This window comes from Heterocephalus glaber, unplaced genomic scaffold, assembly GCF_053883595.1.
Source record: "Heterocephalus glaber isolate CG9 unplaced genomic scaffold, H.glaber_assembly_v1.0 deba00001444, whole genome shotgun sequence".
Classification (NCBI taxonomy): Eukaryota; Metazoa; Chordata; class Mammalia; order Rodentia; family Bathyergidae; genus Heterocephalus; species Heterocephalus glaber.
Window position 1 is genome coordinate 7,192,766 of NW_028258297.1, and position 18,498 is coordinate 7,211,263.

Here is an 18,498-nt window from a genome sequence, read left to right on the forward strand (position 1 = left end):
ACTGCTGTTTTCTGTTCTGCCTGTTATTTTTTAATCTGCTGATCCCTCTTTAATGGTCCCCCTCCTGCTGCCGTGCTCTGCTAACTCCTACTCATCCTTCAGACCTGCGCCAGATATGTCCTCAGATTTCTCCCCCAGCCTGCAATCTAATGTCCCCCTGTACTCCCACATAGCGCCCTGTGTATCCCTGTGAAGCACTGCAACAACAATAAAAGCATTGGGTTTGGCCCAGCGAGTTACAGGTGCTCAGTGCTCAGTGTTGAAGAAAGGGAGTCAAGGAAACCAGGTAATAAATAACCTGAGCCAGGTTAAGGACCAACAGGCAAACCGGGCAGCAAGGGCACTGTGTGTGGGGAGGGCCTCAGCAAAGGAGGTGTCGAACTGTGAGGTGCTTGAGGATTTCAGCAGTTGTAAACCATCAAGTGCCCAGGCATGAAGGTGCATATCTATAATTCCATTGCTCAGGAGGCTGAGGCAGGATCACACAAGTTTGAGGCCAGCCTAGGCTACATAATGAGACTCTGTCACACAAAGAAGTATATACCAGGGCAGGAGATTTAGCTCAGTGGTTTTGCTGCCTGCTGCACAAGTGCAAGGACCCGAGTTTGATCCCCAGTACCAAAAAATATAAAAATAAAAATGAGATAAAAGGTATTGAACTTCAGTACTTTATTTGCTACCTTGGAATTAGTAGAATAATTCCTTTTCAATTAAAAATCAGAATAGAGCAGGGTGTGGCAGCACATGCCTGTAATCTCGGCTACTTAGGAAGTTGAGGCAGGAGCATTGCAAATTCAAGGCCAGCATGGTAATTTAGTGAAACCCTGATCAAATTATAAGTGGGGTGAAAGGGGCAGGGATGCAGTTCAGTGGTAGAGCACTTGTCTACCATTGGAGAGGCCCTGGGTTCAATCACCAGTACCACCACAAAATAATAAGGCTTAAAAATGTACTGACTTCTCACACAAGTTGAATTTTATCCAGGTTATCCAATTGTGTGAAGAGGATTAGAATAATGATCTCACTCAACTGGGTATGGCCACAGAAACGTCAGCCAGTCTTGACAATTACTGGTGTTCATCTTCATTGTTGAAATAATCACTACCTACATAGGTCTAGTCAAAATAATTGAACTAAATGCTCATGGTCAGCCCTTCCCTCTCTTGGATGTATGATTATAATTATGATTATTTCTGCTATTAGTCACTTATTAAGTACTCAGTCTTGGATTCAGTTCTGGGTTGGTTCTAACAAGGATGCCTGGCTACTCCCAGCTTGTCACTCGTAAACTCTGCACACACATACACGTCAATTCAGTTTCCCTTGCATGTTGTCCCCATTTTATGGTCTTGATCTTTTGCATGGCAATCCTCTTGCCTCAGCTTCCTAAGTAGCTGGGATGACAAGTGTGTGTCACCACGGCTGGCAACACTGCCCTTTTTACATGTGCTCTGGCTGCAACAACAGTTGTTAATGAGAAATGTGTGGGCTTTGTAATCAGATTTGTATTTAAATTCTGCTCTGCTATTGGCCTTCAGCAAGTCATTCAGCCTGTGTTTCTGGATAATGCCCTACCTCTTCAGGTGGTGAGAGTTCAATCTAAGTGCCCAACCCTTACTGAGAAGATCTACTATTAAAGTGGCAAGGTTTAGGGGGCGTTTTTTTGGTTTGTTTTTTTTTTTGGTAGTACTAGACATTTAACCTAGGGCACGCTACTCAGGTGCTCTCATGCTGAGTTACACCCCTAACACCCCTTTTTAAAATTTTGAGTCTGAGCCTCCCTAAATTGCCCAGGCTGCCTTAAATTTATGACCCTCCTGCCTCAGCCTCCCAAGTAGTTGGGACCATAGGCATGTGCCCCTCTGATCAGCTAAAAGTGGTAGTTCTTTTACCCTACTTCATAGATAAATTTAATTCCTGGCCCTGAAGAGCCTAAATGGTTCACTGTCTTCCTACTCCCAAGGTTTTCTTTGCCCACTTCTCTGTGGTCCTTCCTCAGGCACTGAAAGGCTATTCCTTCAGTACTCCCAGTCTCCTTAGCTATTTTCTTTGCAGTTTGCTTCTACCTTCCCATCACTAGCCAACTCAGCACCCCTTCATTCCAGCCTGGCCCACGCCTCACGAACGCTTCCAGATGCACTGCACCCCATAACCCTCACATTGCTTTCATGTCTAGTATATATAGAACAGATACATTTTATGAAAGAGTAGTTACTGTGCATATTGCACTCTGATACATTTTATGCCATTTTATTCTAAAATTTCTGGCTGAAATCTATTAAATCAGACTATTTTACAACCTCAGTAATGTATGATGACTCCAAATTTAGAAATAATTAGCTGCTGGGTGTATGCCTCTACTTAGCTACTCAAGAGGGTCAGGCAGGAGGTTCACTTAAGCCCAAGAGTTCAAGGCCAGCCTGAGGACCATAATGAGACCTCATCTAAAAAGTAAGTAAAAAATAATAAAAAATAAAAACAACTAGGTCATATGAGCCTTGATATCTAGAGCTGAGAATGAAGCTCACTGGTAGAGACCTTGCCTAGCACCCACAAAGCCCTGCATTCAATCCCCAGCATCACACACAAAAGTAAGATCATCCCTGGGCATGGTGGTGCATGCCTGTGATCCCAACATTCAAGAGGCTGAGGCAAGAGGATCACCATGAGTTGAGGCCAGTCTGGGCTACATAGTGAGTTCAAGGTCAGCCTGAACTACATAGACTATCTCAAAAAAAAAAAATCTTTTGCTTCTCCTTCCACAAGAGGGAACTGGACAGGCAACCCCTGAAAAAATTGCTTGATACACTGAATTGAAAAAGGTTCACACACCCAGCAGTCTGTGGAAGTAATAACTGATTGAAAAGGGAGGGGTATAAGTGTCATTTACAGGGTGCCAACTCTCAGCCTCAAGGTCTGGGAGGCAATGGGGAGTGGTGGAGACATTGGGCAACCAGAGAACATGGGCCATGTCCAAAGGAGACAGCTGCTACTCAACACCAGATGACTGCTGCCAGCTTGAATGCCCAGTCTTGCCAGATCCTCTCAATTTAAGACAAGAGGCAACCTAAAATGCTTTTGTGCAACATCCCAATTTTTTTTTTTTTTTTTGAGAGAGGGTCTCACTATACCTATAGTCCAGGCTGGCACTGAACTTGCTATGTAGCTCAGGCTGGCCTGGAACTCATGGTCTTCCTGCCTCAGCCTCCTGAGTGCTGGGATTACAAGTATGTACCACCACGTCCCCGACAGTCTCACGACTTTTAAGTGTTGGCAACTCACTTTTAAAAATTTTAAATATATGGGCCAGGGATTTAGCTCAGTGGCACCATACCTGCCTCTGCAATCGCAATGTCCTGAGTTCGATCCCTGGTACCAAAATAAATTAAAATAAAATATAGCTGGGGATAGTGTCACATGCCTGTAATCCCAGCACTTGGGAGACAAAGGCAGGAGAATCTCCACAAGTTCAAGGCCAGCCTGAACTACAAATCGAGACCTTGTCTCAAAAAAAAATTATAGAGGCAGGAATTTAGCTCAGTGGTTTCGCTGCCTGCTGCACAAGCACAAGGACCCAAGTTCAACCTCCCGTACCAAAAAAAAAATTATATATATACCAGGGCCGGGTGTGGTGTCCCACATCTGTAATCCCAGCACTCTGGGAGGCTGAGGCAGGAGAATGGCAAGTTTGAGCCCACCCTGGGCAACTTAGAAAGGCCTCGTCTCAAAATTTAAAAAAATAAAGAGCTAAGAACGTAGTTTAGTGTAAAAGCCCTGGGTTCAATCCCCAGTACCAATAAAGAAAAATTCAAGTTGAGAAAATATTTTCTTGCTTAACTTCTAAAAAACTACAAAATCCTCACTCTGACTTTTGCATATGAGAAAGTGACTCACCTTGAGAATTAATTGGAGCCAATAGTGACCAGCCTTACTTACCAGCCTTACCAAAACAACTGGCAGAACTCGCTTTGCTCTGAGGAGCGTCGCCCCACCCTCCCGCTCCGCACTTGAGCCCGCAGCTCACCTTTTTGAAAGCGCCGTAAGTAACCTTCAGCGTATGAAACGAGAGGGGACCCGTGGATCCTGGAGTAGGAATTTAGCTCACAGTTAAGCCCTGGCAAGATGAAATCACACGTTAGGGACTGAAAAAACTCCCTCCTCGCCACATGATAAAAGAGGAGAGACATCAGTAATGAAGAAGGGTGATTAGTTTTTTCCCTCTTCTATTTTAGCGTTTCCTATTTATACGTTAACCCTTTGCCCAGTGCTCCTGTTGGCCAAGGAGGCTGGATTGCTGCTTTGTTTTAGTAATGTTGCTCAGGACTGGTGTATTTCCAGCACCGCAGGAGAGATTCAAATAAAAGCACCGATACCAGAAACTCAACGCCTTCCACCTAGGGATTCCATCAGCCCTCGCTCGGCTTATATGTACTCTATTCCGCCCCGCAGAGATACCCAAGGACGGCTCACTCTAACGCACCCTCACCTTTCTCACCGTTCTGTCCCAGAAGGCTTGCCATTGCGAATGCATACCAGCTGGGCCGAGCATATGCAAGATACGTGGGATGCGATTTGGCGAAGACGGTTATGTTGAAGTTAATAATAGAAACTATTTCAGCCAGACTTTTATATACAGTACTTTTTTTCCCCTCTGTACCAAGGATCAAACTCAGGACCTTGCAGTTGCCAGACATGCGCGGTGCCAAAGAGTACATCCCCAGCCCCTATATACAGCACATTTAATCCCCACACGATCTCTATTCTTGCTGAGGAGGTAACTGAGGTTTGGAAACGTTGCATTAAATTAAGATCACACAGTAGGAGACAGAACAAGGATGTAAACCCACCTATTCCACGGCTGCCTCTAATGAACAACTACAAATACCAGCATCCCTTGCTATGCCCCATTGCGCAAACGCACACTCCCCAAGGCCCAGACCTAGCGGCAGAACCCGAGACCCAATAGCGCTGTGGTGCCTCGCTCTCCAACCAATAGGAAGGCTGTTGCTAAGACTCAAACTATATTTTTAGCTACCGACGTTCTGGGACCCGGCGGTGGGTTGGGTCTTACTGCCAGGCTGGAATACGCTCGGAGGGGAGGAGAGGTGGAGGGGGGAGGAGAGGTGGAGGGGGGAGGAGAGGTGGAGGGGGGAGGAGAGGGGAAGATGAAACGAGGAAAGGCGGAGACGGGGCGTGTGTGTGACGCTCTGCTCTGCCCCTCGCTGACGCACGAAGCAAGTAGTCCTTGTAGGAGACCTGGGACCAAGCGCTCTGCGCGTGGGGGATGGGTGCTCTCTTTCGGGCCCAGACTCCCTCCCGCCTCCTTGTCTGTAGTTTGCCCTCCAGCCTGGCAATTCTCTGCTGCTGTCAAAGAGAGCGTGTTTATATCCCCACGCTACCGCTGCTCTCTGCCCTTGACAAAAAAGTGATCAAGGAAAATAAAATGCAAAATCCTCATAACTGGAAACTTTCCGATCTCACTACCCCACGTGGGTTGGGAGGCGACCGCCGGGCCGGAACCATCTGGGAAGAGAAAGGAGGCTGGGGGAAAGGATTGAGGAAGGGGCGCTCTAAGGAGGGAAACGACTTCCGGCGCAAGTCCCCTCTCGGCCCCAGGACTAGCAGTCTGGCTCTACATCCTTCTGTGACCTCATCGGACACAGCTCTCCTACCTCCAATCCTATGCCTCACACTGTCACAAAAAGGCAGAGTGACCTGCATGGCCAAACCCCGGCTAGAGGACCTGGAGCGCCCGGTCTCGGGTTTGGCGAACCTTGCGTCACCGCCCAGGGGACCGTGGGGTGTGCAAGGCCGGCGCCCGCCCCTCCTCCCTCCGTCGCTGGCTATTACTAGAAGAAATGTGGCTTGTCTTCTCCTACCCCTTACGGGTGTCGCCAGACGGAGAAAGCAAACGTGGGCCTCCGCAGAGGGACCGCGCTCTCGTGGAGCTAGTGCCCTGCCTGCCCTCTCCCGGCGGGGAACTAGGAGCCGGAGGCGGCAAGTGGAAGGTTAATCGTGGTGCTCAGCTCTTCTTCCTCCCGCACTGCTCACCCCGACCCCATATCCCCCCTCGCCGCGTTCCCTGGCGGGGAATCACCCCTTCCCCGACGAGGCGCGCGGCTCTCGGACTCAGGCAAACCCGAGTTTAGGTCCGAAATGTTTCCAGAGGTCGCGTCGTATCTCACTCCCCTGACCCAAGAGGAGACCCTAACGGGTGGTGCGATTGCCGCGGAGACAATCAGACGCCCAGAGTCGGAAGGACGCCCGCGCCAACGTGGCCTAGGCGAGGGACCAGTGCTGTCAGCGCCCAGGCAGGTGTAGGGCTCAAGTGTCGGCGGGGAGAGCTCTCGGGGGAGCGGGGGATGCGGGCCCCTCCCCGCGACAGCCACTCGTCCAGCGCAGCTACCGTGAGTTCCCACCGTGTCCCAGCCCTCGCGGAGCTCGTGTCCACCTGGGGAAGCACCTTGCAACGTGAGCAAGAGTTCAGACAGTGGCTGGGAACCTGAAGACAAGAAATAGGGCGCGGTGGCGCTAGGATGGGGAGGAAAGGCGGACGCCCTTGGAAGGAGATGGCCGCGCGATCAGTTCGGGGGCGCAACCGTGAGCCTGCCAAAGCACCCCGACACCTCGGCCGACCCTTCAACTGCCCCCAATCCCTCCGCCGGGTACCCAGGGGTTAAGGCTCGGCAGAGCGGGAAGTAGTCCCGGCTGTGCTCCCGGCCCCGCCCCGCCAGGGCGGAGGGACGCATTACGCAGGGGTGGGGAAGCCAGATTCGTGCGCGGGGTTGCTAAGGGTGAAACTTTTCATTGACTTTGCTCACTTCGAGCCGGGGCGTGGGGAGGTGCGGGTAGTCAGCGGAGATCAGTTAGTGGCTCGGGCGACGCGGAGGCCAGAAGGGCAGCACCGCTCGCCGACCACGAGCTGTACCATCCTCCGCCCCACGACGTGAGCCACCCCGCGGTCCACAATCCCCGCGCCGTCTCTGCCGGCCAGCCCGACCGCTCTCCGTTCCCCGCTGCCAAGCCCGACCTCCGAAAGAAAAAGCGGAAGAATAATATTGAGAGTCATAACTCATCATCCCCTCCTTGCCCCTCCAGTCTCAACGAAGAAAAGAACACAGCGGGCCCCGGCCTCGCGGCGCCCGGGAAAAAAAGGAAAGCGACATTCGCCCAGCGCTCAGGACCACCGTGGCAGGAGAAGCCGCCCCGCGGCGGAGACTCGAGTGAGTGCGGGGGGGGGGGATGCGGGCGGGGGGCCTGCCGACACCCCGGCCCGACCGCCTTTCCCACTCCGCCCCACGCCTGCTCTTGGCTGGGCGGAGGGGGTGGAGTACTCCACGTCGCTGTCGCCCCCTGCTTCGCCTGGCCAGCATTTTCCTCTCCTCATCTACTTTCCCTCTAGACCCCCCTTTCTCTTGTGCTGTTCTCCTTCACTCTGTTCCGGGGTAACCAGAGCTCCTCTCCCAGTTCCAACAGTGGCCCCTCCTGGGTGGGGTGCATTTCTTCCCTTGCCTCCATCTCCAGCTCCTCGTATCCCAAATACTCGCTAGATTTTCCTTGTTTTCCGAAGAAACATAACTCGCACTACCGTTAAATAAATTAGAAGGAGGAAAGGGATCCAAGCCTTGTTTTTTTTGCTTCTTTTCCCGTGTGCGGGCAAGGGAAAGTGGTGATTATTAGTATTTCTGGCCTTATCGAGCCTCAGGTTTGGAGTTGGAGACCGTTTTTGGCGATGGGACCGATTTGTGGAGATTGGCTTTGGGCTGCCGAGCCCGAATTCATTCCAGTTTGAGCTCTTTATCGTCTTCTGTGCTTTAAGGGAAATCTGGGGAGGGGAAAAAAAGTACCCATAGGACCTTGCCAGTGTGGATTTTGCTTGATCTCAGTGGGGTGCCTACGAGGAAAGGCCCAACTCCTGAACTCCTTTCCCTACCTGTCCAAAGGTTGGGCCGTGCCCTTGATCAGACACCTGCAGAGGGAAAGGAGGGAGCAGACAGAGGGGCAACCTGCAGGCCCTCCCCTTCCCCTGGAGCAACCAGAACCCCACACTTTGTGCTTCAATTTGGGGACCAGCAGACAGGCTCTCAGTTGCCTGTTTATGGTCTAACCTAGCTTTTTTCGCTTTCCCACCCTACTCTGGTAGTGGGTTCTCATCTTTGATTTCCTAGTAGAAAAATAGCCTTCTTGCATTCTTGGGTGCCAGCCCCCATCCTTCTCTTAAGGACTGGGAAAAGCAGCTTGTGTGGGAGGAAGGATTAGGGAGGTTTAACACCCTGCAGGGGAGCTTTGCGGAGGATATGGTAAATCCAGTCGTAGGGTAGGCCTTGCAGTAGGAGGAGACTCACACAGTCAATTTTAAATATTAGAAGATGTTGTTCAGGTTTCTGGTGTACAGTTTTTCCTTCCCTGCCCAGGAACCTTTTCCCATTTCCCTTACCCGCCCCGGTCTGGTTACTCAGACTTGGATTAGAAGTGGGGTGAGGTTTGGGCCCTGCTGGCATTGGGCCTTCTAATTGTCCGCCCGGCGCCTCCCTACAGCTTAAGTGGGAATTTCTGTGGCCAAGAGGACCAAAGAACTGGGTCTAATTCCTGCCTTTCCTTTCCTGGGTGTGGGGGTGCTGGAGCCGAGCCCACTGGGCATTAAGTGAAAAAGGCTCCTTTCTCTATGAACCCACCGTCCTTACAGCAACGCCAGACGGGCGACTATCCAGTACAGCCGGTGAAATTCAGATCGAGAGGCAGGGTTGGCGGCTGGGTGGGGGTCGGTGGCCATATCTATCTCAGCCCATACCCTTCACCTAAAAACAACAAAACTCCTTAGAGGTAGATTCCCTAATTCAGCAGTCTTGGGAGAGTGTGAAGAAAAAGGGCAGAAAGTTGAGCCCCTCGTAAAGCCTAGACACGGACACAGTGGGGCGATGCACTACATCGAGGAGGCCTTGTGGGTAAATTTACCTGAAATGTCTTAGGCGATGGGAGGGGGGCGCTGCCGCCCCAGTGCGCATGTGCATCGGAAACTTTTCCCTGGCCCCCGACCCGGACCCGGTCCCCCTGCTGAGCATGCGCGATCGGCAGGCAGCCTTGCGGGGCTAGCCGGGAAATGTGGTGTGCGCCGAAATAGGTCACGCGCCAGCGCTCTAGGGGCCCACGGACTCGGCTCCCAGGGTGCTGGGCGCACGCCCTCCGCCCTCGAGGTTGAGGCCGAAGCTGGAGCGCTCTGCCCTGGAGAGAACCCTCGGAGTAGCATGACTGGGCAGTGTTTGGGGGACATGGCGGGAGACTGGGCAGGGCACAGACAGCACAAGTCCTAGAAGCCATTCAATCCTCATCTTCCCTTCAACCTGTGTCCACCGGGGACCTCGGAGTGGGACAGGGTGGCGGCCTAAGTTTGGCCCTCTCTGTCCTGGGCCAGCAGGACCACTGAACTGTAACCCTGCCTTGTTACACCACTACTGCCTTGTCCTCTGACCCCTCCCCCCTTTCCTTACACTCCTTTATTTGAATCCGAGTACATTGTTTGAGTACTTCACCATAGGGCGATTTGGATGGTAAGGGTTTGTAGAGCCTGGATATTTGTGTAGCTTTGGGGCCAAACAGATTCCTTCACCATTGACCCTCTCAACTCCCTGCGCCCTCATGCTGGGAATCAAACCCAGAGCCTTGTGAGTGCCAGGCAAGTGCCCTACCACTGAGCTACACCCCCCCAGCCCTTTCCTTTCCCTTTTTAAAACAAAACTTGTCTTTTTTTCTTCTTAAAATCCTTGTTTCGCACTCTCATCAGTAATTCTTTCTAGAATCTGCATTGATGGAGGCCTCCTTCCAGCTTCAAGCGTCCTCTCCTTTGTCTTTCTCCTAAGCATTTAACTCTTTGAAGCCTGGGGTGGTAGCACACACCTGTAAACCCAGCACTGAGGCTGAGGCAAGAGGATCTGCAAGTTCGAGGGCAGCCTGGGCTACAGAGTGAGCTCAAGGTTAGCCTGCACTACAAAGGAAGACTGTCTCAAAAACAAACACACTCTTCGAAATAGAAGTCAGCACAAGGGATGTGAATCCAGGTTAAGTTTGTGGCTGGATGTAAACAAGTGAAGTAGGATAAGATTCTTAAACTGGAAAGCATTTGTATTTGCAATTTTTAATACATTGACAAAAAGGGAGATTTGCCCTCCCCAATGCCCCTTAGCTACCTTTTTCCATCCTTTCGGTTGGAAAAGATCTCAAGAATCCTCCGCAGCTGCTTAATGAATCTACTTATTTCTTTCATTGAAGGATGGTTATCTCTAAGCTTTCTAATCTTACCAGACTTCTGTAAATATTTTATATTTAAGCTCTAGAGTTTGTCCATAGCTTTCTAATAAATGAACAAACTCACCCGAATGGTAGCACCTATCTATAGCTGAAGACCAGACAGCACCAGTGCTTTAATCTTCTGCCCCATAACCTTCTTGAAGTCAAAATTAGAGCCTGAGCTGATAGAGCAGAAAATCTCATTCTGGTCATCCAGCATTTTTGTAAGGTTCCACCCTACAACCATCTGGCCTGGCTTGTTTTCCAGTTAAAGAGGCAAAGATGGCATTATATGCTTCCTTATTTGTGTGGCACCATCTCTGAGGTATAAATTGATGTGCAACCTTAGTTGCTTATGCTGCAGAAAATGGCTCGCCTGGTTGATGACAGTGGTTCTATTGTATTTTGGGGTGGGAGGCTTATTTCCCAATGACTTTGGCCTACATTTAAAATGCTTGCATTTTGAGGCTGAACTGTTCAGGGGATGTTAACTTGAAAGGTAATTATAGAGCAAGGTTTAAGGAGGCCTAGAAAGGTGTAGAAGCCCTTTCGTCTGGGCTGAATACTGAGACCACTCAGTACCTTGGGAGAAGTGTCCTGTGTTGATTTCAAGTCTCTTCTGTTTTTCAAAATGTCATTGAAAACACCGTCTTTAACAACGTGTCCATTTTTGGCACCTGATGCCAACTTCATAACTTTTCAGTCTCCCCTCTGGACACCTCTAGTAGACCAGGGTGGCCCTTTCAAACTTCCCTTCTTAAACTGGGCACAGTGGTGTGCACCAGTCCCACCTGTTGGGAAGGCTGAGGCAGGAGTATCACTTGAGCCCAGGAGTTTGAAGGCTAGCCTGGGCAAGAGAGCAAGACCTTGACTCAAAAAAAAATAACAAGGCCTCTATTCTTAGAGGAGGCCTGCTGTGCTATAAGCTAGCTCTGCATTCAGTGATGGACCCAATCCTCATAAACAGCGCTTTATTCTTTTTACTGTTCTCCTTAAACCTAAAAGGACCTTGGAATTGGTCTGTCCTGATCATGAGTGGACATCTGAAGAGACTTGCAGACCAAGTCTGCATTAGAGACTGCAACAGGAGAAGCCAGGTTTCCCCAATGCTGAGCCTTTGGTGGCTGACTCAGGAAAGGGACATAGGTGCCTCTACTGCCTCTGTAAACTTCTCTGTGTCCTCAGATCTGGAACAAGGCTTGGACCTCATCAAGCCACTGACCTTTGCTGCTGCAGATTGACCCCACACATCTCAGACACATTCAGCCCAGAAATCTATTTTCCTGAAGATTTAAGTCCCCAAAGTGCCTGTAGGAGCCTTCGGCCCGGGCCTGAGAGTTACAGGGAAGTGCATGGGACTGGGTCCCCATCCTAGAGTTAGTACCTGCATCCTTAATTGCTCCTTCATGGAACCAGAGGGATTTGAATCAAAATCCAGCCCTGAGTCTGTCACAGGCCAGCAGCTGCCCTTGCCCGGTCACAGCTCCCTCTTGTTTCCATGCTGAGCTCAGCAGCGCAGCCATGTCCAGAGGCCTGGCTGGGGACGAGTCCTTGCCCTGCCCCCCCAGGCCCTTTCCATCTCAGTGTCTCCCTGAGAATGAGTCCAGGCGCCTCCCTTTTGGAGAACATTTGATTAGGATCCCTGGCTCTGGGGACCTCACAGATCATCTTCCTGAAACCCGAGGCTGGCCCAGGCCAGCAGCCTAAACCTTTTAGCCCTGGGGGGCATCTGGCTGTGAGAATCCCAAAATATCAAGCTGAGTGTTTACCTTGGCTGCCTCCTCTAGGGATCTCCAAACACCTGATAAATATGACCCTGTGTGGAGGACCGGTGGGCAGACCATCCCTGGGAGACCAAGTGATGACGGTTCCCCAGCTGCAGGGTGATGGAAAATTTCTTTTCTGCTCTCTCTCTGCTCCTCTCTGTGTATATACTGGGCTAGATGCTATGGGTTGAACATGGTTTTTGCACTGAGCTGCACACTGCCCCAGACTTTTTTTAAATTTCGAGATAGGGTCTTGCTAAATCACTAAGTTGACTGGGCTGGCCTCAAACTTGAGATCCTCCTGCCTCAGCCTTCCAGGAGGTTGAGATGACAACTGTGCATCACCACACCCAGCTCTTGAGTGCTCCTCTTTACACTGCTGCTCTCCAGGCCTGCTTTCCCTTGCAGTGGTCTCATTGTTGGCCCCAGTCTCTGGCTGTGACAAGATCTTGCCTTCTTCCTTGGACCGTGCTCTTGTCCCCAACTTGGAGGCTTTCTCTGTGGCTTTGGTCACACTATAGAGTCAGAAAGGGAGTTTGCAAATCCAGACTGAGCCTGAGCGTATGCAGCCCTGGGGCCCGGGATGACAGATGGACGTGACTGGAGTCCCAGGCCCTGTGAATAGTTGCCAGCGCCCCTTCCTGGGCAGTGACCTGTATCCCTGTCCATGGAAGGAGGACAGCTAAAGATTTTACACTTCCGTCTTGGGCCAGGACAGTTTGGGGGCGCAGCTTCACCAAGACATTCCCAAAACGGCAAGAAATGGCCATCCCTTCTCTGGCTGAATAAGAGTTCTGGGATGTGTGTGGGGGGCGGGTGGTATATATTGTAACCTTCAAGCTGGTGGAAAATTCAGCACCCCAATATCTTTAGAATTGCCTTTAAATCATAGCTATTTGCTAAGTACAGCGGTTTACAGTGTAACCAGTGCCTAGTGGACCAAAACTGGCCTCTGAATCTGAGTGACCCAGAGTTAGTGCACTTTTGCTTTTCCTATTTTGTTTTTGGTGGTATGGTACTGGGGGTTGAACCCAGGGGCTCTCCATGCTGGCAAGTGCTTTACCACTGACCTACATCCCTAGCTTCCCCTCTTTGTTTACTCTTTTTTGGGGGGTACCAGGGATGGAACGCGGGTCCTTGCGCTTGTTTTTTTACTTTGAGACAGGGTCTCACTGAGTTGCCGAGGCTGGCCTTGAGCTTGTGTTCTTCCTGCTTCAGCCTTCCAAATAGCTGAGATCCAGGCCATGTGCCACCACGCCCAGCTCAAAGTTGGTGTTCTCTGTCCTTCACCACCGCCTTTCTGTGCATCTACTCACAGGGGCCCTTTCCTCCTTTCTCATTTCCTAGGACTGTTCAGAGTCCAAGGCTGCACACTGTGTATCTCCTGCCCCTGACTTTGGCCTGTGGACTTGCCCTGCTCTGATTCTCTGCCTCAGAAAGGACCATGCAGCTGGAAATCAAAGTGGCCCTGAACTTCATTATCTCCTACTTATACAACAAGCTGCCCCGGCGCCGTGCAGACCTGTTTGGGGAGGAGCTGGAGCGGCTGTTGAAAAAGAAATATGAAGGCCATTGGTACCCTGACAAGCCGTTGAAGGGCTCTGGCTTCCGCTGCGTCCACATTGGGGAGATGGTGGACCCTGTGGTGGAGCTGGCTGCCAGGCGGAGTGGCCTGGCAGTGGAGGATGTGCGGGCCAATGTGCCCGAGGAGCTGAGCGTGTGGATCGACCCTTTTGAGGTGTCCTACCAGATTGGCGAGAAGGGGACTGTGAAAGTGCTGTACCTGGATGACAGCGAGGGCGGTGGTGCCCCAGAGCTGGACAAGGAGATCAAGAGCAGCTTCAACCCCGATGCCCAGGTATTTGTACCCATTGGCAGCCAGGACAGTTCCCTGTCCAACTCCCCATCGCCATCCTTCGGCCAGTCGCCCAGCCCGACGTTCATCCCCCGCTCCGCACAGCCCATCACCTTCACCACCGCCTCCTTTGCCGCCACCAAATTTGGCTCCACCAAGATGAAGAAGGGTGGCGGGGCATCAAGTGGGGGCAGTGTAGGCAGCAGTGGGGCAGGTGGCCAGCAGCCACCACCACAGCAGCCGAGCATGGCCCGCTCGCCCACCAGCAACCTGCTGAAGCACAAGGGCCTGTCTTTGTCTATGCATTCACTGAACTTTGCCCCAGCCAGCCCGGCACCTCAGTCCCAGCTCTCGCCCAATGCCAAGGAGTTCGTGTACAATGGTGGTGGCTCGCCCAGCTTGTTCTTTGATGGGGCCGATGGCCAGGGCAGTGGGGCCGGCACCTGCAACAGCAGCAGCTTCGACATGGCCCAGGTGTTCGGAGGTGGCACCAACAGCCTCTTTCTGGAGAAGGCACCCTTTGTGGAGGGCCTGAGCTACAATCTGAGCACCATGCAGTACCCCAGTCAGCCGTTCCAGCCCGTGGTACTGGCCAACTGACCACGTGCCGCCCGCGGGCCCCAGAGCACCCCAGACCACCAGCGGGAGAGAGGAAAGGAGAGGCTGTCGAGAAAGAGGAAGAGAAAAGTGTATAGAAAGATTACCAGTCTTCTCGCTCTCACCTCTACAAAAAGGACCCAGCCCAGGCATGGCGTGGGAGGGGGCTCCTGGAGCACCAGATTGTGTTTAACTCAATCCCTTGACTGTCTTCCTGCCTGGCTCTGATTTATTTGGTTGGTTTGGGTTTTGTATTTTTTTTTTCTTCTTTTAGTTTTTTACATGTAGTTTTCTATAGCACATCTTTAATTAGCGGCTTCCTGTGCTAAGAATGGTCCAGATGTGAATTGCTGCTCCCTGCCCCTCCCTCCCTCCCTCCCTCCTTCACACTCCTTTAAGGTTTGTGTGGCCAAGCTCACAGGGAAGGAAGAGCTGCAGCTGGGGCCCGGCCCTCCCAGAGTAGGGAGAAGCTGGCCCTGTGTCACTGCCTCTGTCACCCAATTATCCTCTCACTCAAAGCCATTGGACCTTACCAGGTCTTCTCTGGCCCTGCCCACAAATAGCTCTGACCCCAGCCCCCACTCTCTCAGGCTGGGCCACCCGACACCCTCCCCCTAGAGCTATGACTGACTGCAGGGAAGTTAGCACTCTGTTTAGCTGAGATACTTTCATCTCTGACCTGTGTCCCTGTCCCACCCTCCCCTCCTGCCCTAGACCATCCTCGCGGCCCTGGAGACGCAGCCGTCGCTACATGTGGCCTCACTCTCTCACTAATGCAGCCCTGTCTGCTCTGGGCCTAAGGTTGTGGGTAGGGAGGTGGGGTAAGTGTGTGTATGCATGTGCATGTGACTCTGTATGTGAGTGAGTGCACATGGTTTGCTGTCCTGTTCTAAAGGATCCCAGGCCTTGTGACACTTCCCCTCTGGGTATGATTCTGATTGCAGCAAGTGCTTATTTATGTTCCGAGTTGGGATGGGCCAGGGGTGGGTGATCAGTCCTTTCATAGGGCAGGACCTGTGGTGGGTGACACTGTGGCTGAGCCTAGAACACTCCCAGGGGAAAGCACTGCAGGAGGAACTGGTTTCCAAACTGCAGAGGAATCTGCACTTTTGTTTTTGACCAAAAAAAAATCTGAAGGGCAAAGGGCTTAGCCAAGCCTCTGACACCTAGAGAAGTCCCTAGACTTCCCAGCCCTGTCCTGTGGCCCTGGCTGTGGTGTGAACCACTGCCCTGAGCCCCTGAGGGGATGGGGCTGGAGTTGGTGTCTCAGTGGGCATGCTGGGCCTTGATTGGAGGCATCCTGGTCTTCGGGTCGTAGATGTCATTTTAGTGCATGTGCACCCTGCCTGTGAGCTTCTTGTACCTCTTGCTGCCCTCACTCAAGCCCAGACCCTGATGCTGTGAGGGAGTTTCCTGGGCGGCGGACAGGACAGCCAGTGCCCTCTGAGCCTTTGGGCTGCAGGAAGGTGCACACCCTGCTGCCTCTGCAGAAGTGGGGGTTTCTTTAGCCCAGGAGGCAGCTTTCTTGCCCTGATGCTTTGGCAGGTGGGGTGCTTGGCATCAGGGCCCCATCACCAGAACACCAAAGCCCTGGAACCCCACCCTGTGCTATCTTCCCAGGGCACTGGGAAGCAGGCAACTATGGTGGCAGTGGATCTGACCCAGACAGATCCTGCCAGCCGCGTCTCCTTGCACTGGGCACTGGCTCTACCTCCCCTGGTGGGGCAAGGCCTTGGCTTCTCAGCCCAGCACCATCTGTCCCCCTATACCAGTCCACCCAGTCTGGGCCTCCCTCGCCCTCCTCCTCAGCTCCCGCACAGGTGACAGCCCAGGCAGACACATTTCTCTGGGAAAGGTTGGAGCTGCAGTACCCCCTTCCAGCCGCATCGTGCACACAGGAGCCACCCGCACTCAGGCTGCCTTGCTCCCCAGTGCTTCCCAGCACACCAGGGACAGGGAGACCCAGCCCCATGGTGTCTTTGGAAATCTGAAGAAAAATGGGTGTTCAGGAGCATGACTCCAGCCTGGGCTTCGGGCCCAGCTCAGTCTTGTCTCAAATCTAGGCATTTTTGCTTCAATTTTATTTTTTTTAAGAAAACAAAAACCTGCACTAATTTACCTGGTTTCGTAGGAAAACTTTTTTTTTTATTTTTTACATTTTTTGGTGTCTGTTTGTATTGAATAATTTGCTACATTTGTAAAATGTAAGAGGCATATATAATATATGTATATTTCTAACGTAAGAAACGTAATTTTTTTCTTTTCAAGATTTTTTCTTAAAAAGAGGAAAGAAACCAATATTTTTTCAGGAAAAAACAAACTTTAAAATAAAAAAAGGAGAATAAAACCTTTTTCTCCCCTTTCCCCATCCTATCTGTCCCTCTTTCCCAGGAACAAGTTGAAGGTGAATTATCTTGTAAAGATTGTACACTGTCAGTCCAGAATGGTGTCTTTTTCTCAATGCGGTGACTCTAGATTCTCTAGTTTTTTCCCTAGGAACAGGAAGGGGACATTGAGGCAAGCGTGGAGAGGGGCCAGGGGAGCAGGGTAATAACCTTTTTTTCTTTAGTGAAGGAGGAATACAATCAAGCATTTTGTATTCAGAATGTTGTGCAATATTTTGGAATGGAACATTGGTGTGTTTAGAGATTTAGTTTAAAAACAAAACAAAAAGATTGATCAAATCTGTACAGTTTATATTGTTCCAGATTTTTTTAAGTTTGTATTAAAAGCATGATATATAATAGCCCTCTGCTTATCCCTAGTTTGTTGTGCTTCTGGGGTCCCCTTTGGGATGGAGAGGAGGGAGGTGGCCCTGGCCCTGTAGGTCTCAGGAGACATTTGGTGATCTTCACAATGACTGAGCCCCCGGTGGACAGAATTGTCCTGGTGGCACTAAAATACTTTTAGGGCTCACACCCCTGTCCTTTGCACATTGGAACCAGGTTCCATAAGGGGCCGATTTCCTTTCAATCTCACCCACCACCTCCCTCGACATCAATGCCACCCAAGGCCCTGAGCTCAGCTGAGCCTGGGGTACTTGAAGGTATTTGTGGAAACCATGAGACCAGCCTGATTGATATACAAGGATTATCTTCTCACAGCTGAGAAGCGGGCCCTGAGATAAGATTAGCTGCCTAAACTTAGAACCAGTGTGTAGTGAGGCTGCAAGCCTGACTTGTGTCTGGTGTTGTTTAGTCAACCCTGTGGTCTGGAGTACAGTGTCCGAGAACAAACCACAGTGCCCACCTTTCAAACACCTTAACAAGTACTTGGTAGAGCTGTGCTAATTGCTGTGGGAGAACAGCACCTCCAAGCTGGGACGGGATGAGCAGGGCTTGTGAGGCATCAACAGGCTAACACTGGTCCCCAGCCACCGTGTGGGAGCTAGGAGCCCTGGAACCCAACTTCGACCTCTAGACAGTGTCCCCGGAGCCTGAGGCTCAGACCCTTGGCCGAGACAGCAGGCCACTTCAGGGTCTCACCCTGCTCTAGCCTAACGGGCCCAGCCTGTCCTGTGTGTGTCCAGGCTGCCCACTGGGCGTTGGCCCCACAGCCAGGGTGGAACTGCTCCTTCCCTGCTCCTTCCGATTTGTTACCATAGACACAGGTCCTGACTCAGTGGCTGCCATAGTCACCGCTCCCACTCACTGTCACACAGACCTGAAGGGCTTCGGTGCCACCCAACCTTAGGTCTACATAAGTGATTTGATTACATGTTCAGACCTCCATTTCTTCTCCAAGTGTACCTAGCTCTGAAGGGAATCAGACCCCAGGGGGTTGGGAGCTGCCTGTGGCCTCTCCCCTGCAGGAGGGGAAGGAAATCTGGTAGGCTCAGAGTTCCCTGCACCAGCATCTCTTCCTGTCCCACCTCCAAAAAAGCTTCATTTATGTTATGGGGGGGGGGCTGAGACAGGGTCTCACAATGTAGACCGATCTGATCTTGAATTCACTAGGAGCCTAGGCTGGCCATGAGCTAATGCTCCTGCCTCACCC

At 51.5% G+C, this 18,498-nt stretch overlaps 1 protein-coding gene across 3 annotated transcripts in view; it reads left to right on the forward strand.

Annotated features, from left to right (window-relative positions):
* Positions 1-5,211: 5,211 nt before the first annotated feature.
* The window catches only part of Tob2 (transducer of ERBB2, 2), a 61,264-nt gene continuing 47,977 nt past the window's right edge, over positions 5,212-18,498 (forward strand). The window contains exons 1-3 of one of the 3 annotated variants that reach the window (XR_002395265.2): positions 5,212-6,008; positions 6,167-6,311; positions 7,099-7,223. Coding sequence is in view for 2 of the 3 variants with exons in the window: in XM_004845520.3 (XP_004845577.1) it covers positions 13,495-14,505 (1,011 nt within the window). In the remaining variant the exon portion in view is untranslated. Of the gene's footprint in view, positions 6,009-6,043; positions 6,312-7,098; positions 7,224-13,397; positions 17,249-18,498 lie in introns of those variants that run through there. The other 2 variants (XM_004845520.3, XM_087213831.1) reach the window with 2 other exon arrangements.